At 41.1% G+C, this 9,015-nt stretch overlaps 1 protein-coding gene across 1 annotated transcript in view; it reads right to left on the reverse strand.

Annotated features, from left to right (window-relative positions):
- Positions 1–266: 266 nt before the first annotated feature.
- Positions 267–9,015, reverse strand: part of EXOC3 (exocyst complex component 3) — a 24,547-nt gene continuing 15,798 nt past the window's right edge. The window contains exons 6-12 of the mRNA XM_010151806.1: positions 8,639–8,739; positions 8,041–8,151; positions 6,772–6,922; positions 5,152–5,274; positions 2,448–2,609; positions 1,068–1,195; positions 267–610 (exon numbers count right to left, since the gene is read on the reverse strand). Of these exons, the coding sequence (XP_010150108.1) occupies positions 439–610; positions 1,068–1,195; positions 2,448–2,609; positions 5,152–5,274; positions 6,772–6,922; positions 8,041–8,151; positions 8,639–8,739 (948 nt within the window). The 3' untranslated portion in view covers positions 267–438. The remainder of the gene's footprint in view (positions 611–1,067; positions 1,196–2,447; positions 2,610–5,151; positions 5,275–6,771; positions 6,923–8,040; positions 8,152–8,638; positions 8,740–9,015) is intronic.

The raw sequence follows: 9,015 nt of genomic DNA on the forward strand, positions 1-9,015 counted from the left end.
TGCGGATGTCCGTACATGCTCAGTGCAGTGCCCTGTAAAGACAGTTCTAAAGGAGCCTACGTTAGCCATGTATGTTAGTGTACCTGGCACTATTACAGCTCCGTTGTTTCGGGTATAAACATCTTTATGCAGCCTTGCAGTGCACCGTGCGGACAGCCTCCATGAGAAACCTGCATTTGCTGACAACAAAACTGGCTGTAACAAATGGGTCAGTAAAATCCCCCCGGCCATCAGAAGCTTCATTCTTCAAACGTGACCTTTACACCCACCTTCTCTCAGAAATCCGATTATGTTTTCCCACATCCAAGTCTTTAGAAAGAAACATGCCTAGCAAGTATCAGTGTATACTGAACTTTACTCAAAATAGCATTGCCAGATCTCCCCCCAAAATATTTCAGACCTGTCGATCCCAGACCAGTAATGGCACACAGTTCTTGGTTACTTCAGAAGTTTTGGCACAGTCAGAGTAGGAACTGTAATTTCTTTAAAAATTGGCACATAGTTTGGATTCGGTTGGCTTGGACCTTGATCCAAAGTCTCAATGATCGTCTGCTTCATGTCTCTGCTGGCATCGCCTCTCACTGTCAGCAGAGCTGCGATATGGTCATCCCTGCCAAAGGAAGTGGAAAGGCTGGCATTAGCGGGAAAATTTGCACAAGTAAAGTTTTGGCAGAAATATCACTTAGTTGGCAATGCTTTCACTCAGTTTCGGTGGAGGCTTTCCTCTCTAAATCACATCTCTAGTCACTCAGAACCAGCTTTTCCAGCTCACTATAAAGCATTATTTTGGCTGCTCTTAGGACTCCAAAATATGTTTTATCTTCCCAAAACGCAGAACGGAAGTAGGTTCCTTATTCCTTTGCTGTAGCACTAAGTAGTAACGTGCATGCACCTCCTAGTCCAGCTCACATACATTTTATATAACATTATTTTGCATAAGAAAGTGCCTACATTCCAAAATACGAAAAATATGAAAACATTTACACGTGGTTTTAAAATTCTCCCGAGGCTACAAAGAAATTATGACGTTATTTATCCGTCTTAAGCTTGAGCGCAGGCGGCATTACCTGATATCTGGGTATTTACTGACAAGAGTTGAAACTTCCAGATAGAGCAGCGAAGGATCAGTCAGCTTGATAACCTCTGCAATGGCTTCAATGATGTCACAGAGTCCTTCAGTGTCCTCTCCGGAGCCCTGCAAGGGGAAGAGTGAAAACAAATCAATCAATCCCTGGAACAAAAGCGATCCTCCCCAATATCTATAAACATTCCTTAAATTAGTATGTGGGCTGACAGTGTTCTTGCATGCCCCAAAGAGCTGAATTTTCAGACATTAAAAAACCCACAATATTTGTAAATTGCCACCATAAGCCTCTTCCCTCTATCCCTGTTCTTCTTCATTCAGAGACCTTTACCTTTGGAATATCAGTAAACAAAGTCATGCCTTACAAACAGCATGTTGTATTTATCCACATGGTGATGCATTCCAGTCTTTTGCTAGTTTGCCAGCATTGACATGAGGAATAACTGATGCCACCAAGACAGCCTTCAATAACCCATCAACCGAACTGTAACCTCTGTTTCATCTCCAGATTATTTTAGTGCTCTCAGTTCCGGGTCATCTGGTCCTGCCCCTCTGCTATTGTTCATTTCATTTATTCCACAACTTCTTCTCTCAATGCCTTTATCTGAAACAGACCTTACACAGAATCCCACATAATGAAGGACTCTGCTGCAGGAATTGCCCCAACATCTTCCACAGTGAAGGGAGATGAGTGCTGCCCCTTCCCCCCAGCCCCCCCATTTTTCAGGCCTTATCTTTCTCTGCATTCTTTTTGCATTTTGTCATCTGTTGGCCCTAGGAGCTTTTCTGGCAGATTCCTGCTCCTTCTGCAGTTAAAAAAAAAAGACACAGCATTCATTTTAGGCCTGTCTTGTATGTTTCTCAAATATCTTTTCTGGCCCTTCTTTTTGATTTGTACTGCACTTTAAGTAGGGTCAACATACTTGTCTTGCTGATTCTAGAGACAAATACACTGCGTGCTACTCAGGTAATAAGTACCTGCGTTTGTTCTGTGCCGCATCGCCCCTTCTTCCAGCCAAGGAAAGCAAAGCCCAGTCATTATTTTTTTTTTTTTTTTTAAACAAACTACTGTGTTTTTTCTTTCCCTTACTACTACAGATTCAGGGTACCTACCTCTGTGAGGCCATGCAAACATTCGGAGAGCTTTGTAAACACAAAGCAGTAGAGACTGCTGCTCAGGAACTTCAGCAGCAGGCCTGCATGTGTTCAGAAACTCTGCTTGTGCCCTCAGCTGGCATCTTTGATATTCACCAGTCACCCAGTATTTTGGGGACATGGAGATCCCCCTCTATCCACTTTCACCAAGCAGTAAATAGGTGTGGTTTGTTCTAGATTACCAGCATTACCCAAAGCAAATACTTACAGAGGTGAGCTTCTTAAACAGAAACCTGAACTGTTCTGCTTCTTTGATCATTCTTTCTGCACCCTCTTTTCTCTCTTCTGCATTCTTGAAAGATATACGTTTCAGCATGATTGCTCTGATGTATTCCACAACCACCCTCCGATGGGCCTCCATAGTCATTGTCTGGAAGAAAAGAACAAGGTGGTGGATTATGGCAGTGATACCTGAAAACACAGCCCTTATTTTAGTCTTTGAAATGTGTATTTGCACTTCATCACCAGTAGGTAGTTTTTGCCAGCACTAACACATTTTGAGTGGCTTAAGATTTTTCCAGTGTTAACAGAAATGAAAACCTGTCCTCCTCTAACAAAAAGGATGTGCCAATTACCTGAGAGAGAAACCACAAACCCAAGATACCTCTAGTGACAGGAGCACCAAAGGTAGAAAGACAAACATGAAACAGTTGGGAGGATCTTTAGAACAGACCTGTGCTTAGCCTTTCAGCCTTGCTCTTTGTATCTGGGTCAAGGAGTGACCAGCCATCACAGAGGCTGCCGCTGGAGAACTCCAGTACATTGCATAAAGCACCGCAAATCCTGCCTACATTGTCTGTGCTCTGGGTCATGTCTGGTAAGAAGCCTGGAGAGCCAGCAGCCATCCCTTTTTCAGATCTTCCTTGACTGATCTGCTGTTCTGCACTTGTCTTTTTATAGGAAAAGAGTTACTGGTGACCAAGTAAAACACCTGATAGCAGTGCAAGAGTAATGCTGAGGTTTGGAAATAAAGAACAAAACAAAAACACCCAAAACCTTTACATTTTTTTTTCAGCACTATTGTAAAGTCCTTAAATCCCACGAGGCGTTTCTCCCCTCAGCACGGCAGCAAAGTTACTTACAATTAAGAAAAAGCCTGCATCAACAGGCAGTCACAAACTTTTAATCCTATTTTATTAGTATTTATCAACCTTTAGTTTCAATCCGCACGTTCGTCAGTCAAAACTTTGGAGAAAGTTTCAGGAAGGAGAAAAAAAAAAAAGAAATAAAAAGACAGAAAACAACAGATTGCAAAGTTTTGGAAGTTACAGCCCACCCAGGACACAAAATACGATTTTGAGTCCTGCTCCCGAGACTGTGCAGAAATACCCGAGTTCACTGGTTGCTCAGGGATGGATTCTCTTACACTGGTGGAATTGATGCCAACTGCACAGAGGAAAATTAACTCCACAGTTAATTAAGACTGTGGGAGACAAGACATGTACACCCCATCCCACTGAAAAGTGCAAACCAGCAGCTCTGTAGCTGACAGAACACCCAAGAAGAGCCAACAGTGCAACAACAGGGCGTTCACTTTACACGCCAGGAAAATGGCAACACAGAACGACTGTCAGATCCAGATCCCCCCTGTTCCAGAACAGTGTCCTTCCCACTAGGCTACAGCCTTTTTGCGGGCTCTCTGTTAGTGCGGCTTTTTAAAAATTGCCTTTTCAAGGCAAGGTTAACCAAGAATAATTCAAAACCAGGAAAAGCAGCCCACCCCAAACCAGGGAAACAAAAGCGTGTCCCACCCGCTGCTAGAACATACGGAGTCCTGTGCGGGAGATTTTTTCCAAGCTGCGAGACAGTGGAATAGCAGGTACAACTAATGCCAAAAAAATGTTTTTGTCACCATCTTCCCCCAGAAGGTGGCAATAAATGCTACATGATGAAACACACGTGATCAGAGATTGGTATTAGCACTTACACTCATGCTGAGCGCTTCTACCTCACAGTAACAAACCAGATCTGGAGAAGAAAGCTGTTCCGTGGATATAGACTAATTCTGGGACTGACCTAACTTATGCAGATTAATCACTTACATAATAAGGCCTCTAGGATGTGCAAATACTGAAGGTTAAGCAGTCATCAGAGGAACTCTGAGCAGGCCCCTCTGTCTCTAAGAATTAAGGTAACAGAGCAAGTATATGATTTTGAGACTGTCTTTTGAGCATCTTTACTTCGTAAGAGTGTGTTTGCAGACCTCACCTGAATCCTGATTTTGCTAGCTTTGAATATTTCCTAAATCTTAGGGAATCATTTAAGATATGCTGTCTTAACTACACAAAAATTACTTTAATTCAATAATGGAGAAACACAAGTACAATAATACTAAAGATTAAAGGATAATAGAGAAATCCAGATATCCTTTGACAGGGAAAAAAAAAAAAAAAAAGACGATGACAACGACCTAACCTGGCTCATTATGCTGCTTAACAGCACTTTAAACACGAATTACACATTTGTTAAACCTTATGAAACCAATTTAGCCCTGCCTCACTGTATACATTAAAACCAGGAATTACAGAACATGCATTCGTTAAAAGAAGTAATTACAGGCCAGTAAAACTAGCTTCAGAAGAGCTAATTTTATCTTACTGCAAACTTCTGAGGAGAGGTAGAATAGTACAAGCTGGTAAGAATACAACCTAGTAACATACAGTACATTTTCTGGACTAAATCCTGCAACTCTGATCTATCTTAGACATTATATGGCTGTGAACAAAAAAGATGCAAGAGAAATATTAGTTTTGGACTTCTGCAGTATGATTATGAGCATTTTTTTCATTTCCAGTGAATCAACTCCCAATTTCTGTATTCCAGTTTTGAATTCCGTTCAGTGTTCAGAAATTCCAAACCAACACGATATTTAGAGTATGTTAGCCAAGTATCATAGAATATTTTGCACCTACCTTTTTATAAGGCTTTTTTATTTTTGCAAAGTCATTGAAATAATCCTCTACAGTGACACAGATCGTCCCCACTGCGTTAGACCCCATCAACCACTTCTTTGTCATTAGCTCATTGAGGTGTGGCTGAGAAGGTAACAAACAGTCGATCAGAACAAGTCTTTGACACTTTCATCACACCAGTGCAGTTACAACAAGAGACAATTTTAAGCATCAGACATTTCGAAACTACACTCCTTCACAAGGCATAAGCAGTTAGTGCAGGAAAACGATCTGACCACTTGTCAGTGACAGCTGCCACAGAGTGCTCCCCTGACATACGCACTGGGGGTGTACGTAAACCAACTGCACTAACCTGAGTGTGTTTCACAGGAGTTCTTCAAAATCCCTTATTCTCCAATTAAATCTCTCTAAACAAATAAGGTCGAAGGACAAAACTGACGTAAGAGCTGACAATTTTAAATGAGGCATGTTCAAACTGCTTTGATAACGCAACTTCATGCTTGATTTCTTGAACTGCTAGTGGCCACTCAGTTGTTACTCTCTGCTGGCCCCACAAACATCCTGTGCCTATATGCCCTACGCCCTTCCCAGAACTCCATAATACATAATTCCAGTATTCTCTACATCTACACACCCAGAGGAAAAGTTCTTAACACGTTACAGCGCAGTATTTTATAAACAGTAACGGGGAATTACAGCTTGAGGTTAAAGACTGGTCATTGGGGAGATAGAGTGTCTTCTCATAATCAATGAGAAATAAAGGTTTTACCCAAGAGCTCAAAGTTTAAAATAAATATGAGTCAAGGTGTTCACATTAGTTCAAAATAAGACTACAAAACTAACAGTTCCCAGAGCACCTTTCTTCCCTCTCGCTATTTCTCTGATTTCCCTGCCTCCACCCCCCATACTCACAATTTCTTTTTAGTAATACACTCTTTTTTTCTCCTCCCGGGGGATTCTATACAGGAAGCTGGAATTCATGGGAATTTACCAGTCAGAAAGGGCCCACCTTTACAGTCAATTAACAACCTTAATTATAGGTGTACTGCACCTGTACAAAGATAACTTGGTATCAGGAGTAGTTTCCAAATAATTCTTAAAGCAAAACTATGTAAGTATATGAGCTGGTTTTAGTTGGGATAGAGTTAATTTTCTTCACAGTAGCTGGTGGGAGGCTGTGTTTTGGATTTGAGTGCAGCTATTGTTTTGGATTTGTGCTGAGAAGAATGTTGATAACACCGATGTTTTTGGTTGTTGCCAAGGAATGTTTATACCAAGCCAAGGACATTTTGGTTTCTGATTCCTTACTGTTTCAGCTGCTTACTGGGGCTAAACCACAACAGTATAATGCTAAGTACAACCTGCTAGAAAATACTCACTTTATAACCAAGCACCTGCCTGAAGTCACCCTGTGAAATACAATTATGCAACCTTTCAGTCTCCTTCATGCAAACTATACTGGTGGAGAACAATATTGATGTTTTCTGGCATTTTGCTAGCACACCACATAAAACATGTTTAGCAATCAAAAAGCTCCATAACTACTTCATTCCTGAATTATTTTTCCTTATAAAATAATACTTGTTTTGCTTTTTTTTTTTAGGGAAAAAAAGTTCTAACCTCTAAATCCATGAAGACTTCATCTAGCAGGCTAGTGCATGCTTCTTTGGCAATGATGTCTAAGGTTGCATCCATGCTTGTATGGCTGCTTGACAGTGTGTCTTCCATTTCAATTTTCAAGTATTTTCTTTTCAGACTGATTATAGATTCTCTGTGACAAATCACAATGCTTTTCATCATCCACTGATGCATTACTAATAAATTTTTGGAGTGCATACACAGAAAGAGACATACTGGACAGTCTTATTTTTGCAAGGGGAAATAATGCCTGCTGCTTGCTTCAGAAGCTTTAGGTTTACTCTCCAGCATGATCCGAGAGTGATCAACCTAGATTACTTGTATGGTCATAGAATCACAGAGCAATTTGGGTTGGAAGGGACCTTAAAGACCATCTAGTTCCACCCCCCCTGCCATGGGCAGGGACCCCTTCCACTAGACCAGGTTGCTCAAAGCCTCATCCAGCCTGGCCTTGAACACTTCCAGGGATGGGGCATCCACAGCTTCTCTGGGCAACCTGTACCAGTGCCTCACCACCCTCTCCGTGAAGAATTTCTTCCTGATATCCAATCTAAAGCTCCCTGCTTTGCATTTAAACCCGTTAGCCCTTGTCCTGTCACTACAGGCCCTTGTAAAAAGTCCCCCCAGCTTCCTTGTAGCCCCTTCAGGTACTGGAAGGTGCTATAAGGTCTCCCCGGAGCCTTCTCTTCTCCAGGCTGAACAAGCCCAGCTCTCTCAGTTTTACTACTGACTTGTAGGCTTGAGCATGGCAGCAGATACAAGTGACGATGGGGTTGGATTGCTGAACACTGCAACACGAGCAGTGAGAATTTCTTTCTCCTGCTTTGATATTCTTAATAGAGCAAACTCTACCTTTACTTTTTTCCAGTTCAATTCACCTTGATCACACTGCTTGCAGGTGAACTGTGAGAGATGAAATGTGAGAAAATGGCAGGCCACAGACAAACAAACCAAAATGACTTTTTCAAATTCTGAATGCTAAGTTTTTCTTTGGCAATTAAATTCTTGGAGTAACAAGTGGATTTTCACCCGTGAGGTGCAAAGGCTTGGCTTGTCAAAGGCAAGAGCAATCACAATACCTGCCTCCTAAAACAGCAGTGTATTTAAATCTTTTGTCTTTGTTTAGTCAGCTAAATTATCTTAACTGAAACCCTCTGTGTACACAAAAGGCGTCCCTAGGAACATGTAGTATTACAAGTGATATATCAATATTGATTTTTCTCATAATACTGCAAAAACATGCACACTTACTTAAAGGTTTGACAGTTGTTGATGACTGCAATCATGTACTGAACGTAGCACTGTGGATACTGACGATTTTTAAGATGCTCTTCTTTATATAACTGTGCTTCATCTTTGTACCTGTAACATATAAGAGGAAGGGCATTAAACAGACAGAAATCTGTAATAACTTAAGTACACACCTGGAGGAGCAAAAGCTCCATAAGGGCCTGTCGGGTATTCAGAAGTATTTTATAGGGGGTTGTTGCTCCTGTCACGTTTAGTCTCTCTGTTCTGGGCAGAATACAGCCAAGGAAGTGTTTTCTGTCTTCCTTGTGAGAAAGATACAGACGTAAGATATAAAAGGAAGCAGAACTGGTTCCAAAAATGAGAGCTATTTGCAAAGAGGAAGTGAAAGTGCCACTTAGCAGCACAGAACTTCTGTGGTGAAACTGGGGAGGGAGGAAGGTGGCAAGAAAAGCAAAGGGAAGAAAAGCTTGGTTGGCATAAATGTGATAGGAGAAATATGAAGCAATAAAGAAACAACCCTAGGATAAACAGGTATTGGAATGGTAGGAACAAAGAGAGGCTGAGGCAGGATAAAGCATTTATATTTTAAAAATGTTACCTGGTTAGAAATGAATTCATTTGTTGAAGACACAGAAGGAGTACCTTTGTTTTCAAATCTTCATTTATCTGAGCAGCGACCTGAAGATTCTGCTCAAACATCTAAGTTAAAAATAGTTTAGTTAGAAAGAGAGACCTTTATCAGTGGTAAACCAAAGACACAACCACTGTCTTGTTGCAGACTCCCACTAGCACCAGCTTTACATAACATTAAAAAAAAAAAAGTCCAGACAATTGCTGCTGACTAAACCAAAAATCCCTATTTCCATTAACTGTGTTTAATAAATTATTGGCAACCATTAATGTATGCCACACTTTTCTCCCGATACTGAAAACAGTTCCATTCTTCAGCAAAAAAGTACTTAATATTTCTATTTC

Source organism: Eurypyga helias, unplaced genomic scaffold, assembly GCF_000690775.1.
Source record: "Eurypyga helias isolate BGI_N326 unplaced genomic scaffold, ASM69077v1 scaffold11285, whole genome shotgun sequence".
In the NCBI taxonomy this organism is placed as follows: Eukaryota; Metazoa; Chordata; class Aves; order Eurypygiformes; family Eurypygidae; genus Eurypyga; species Eurypyga helias.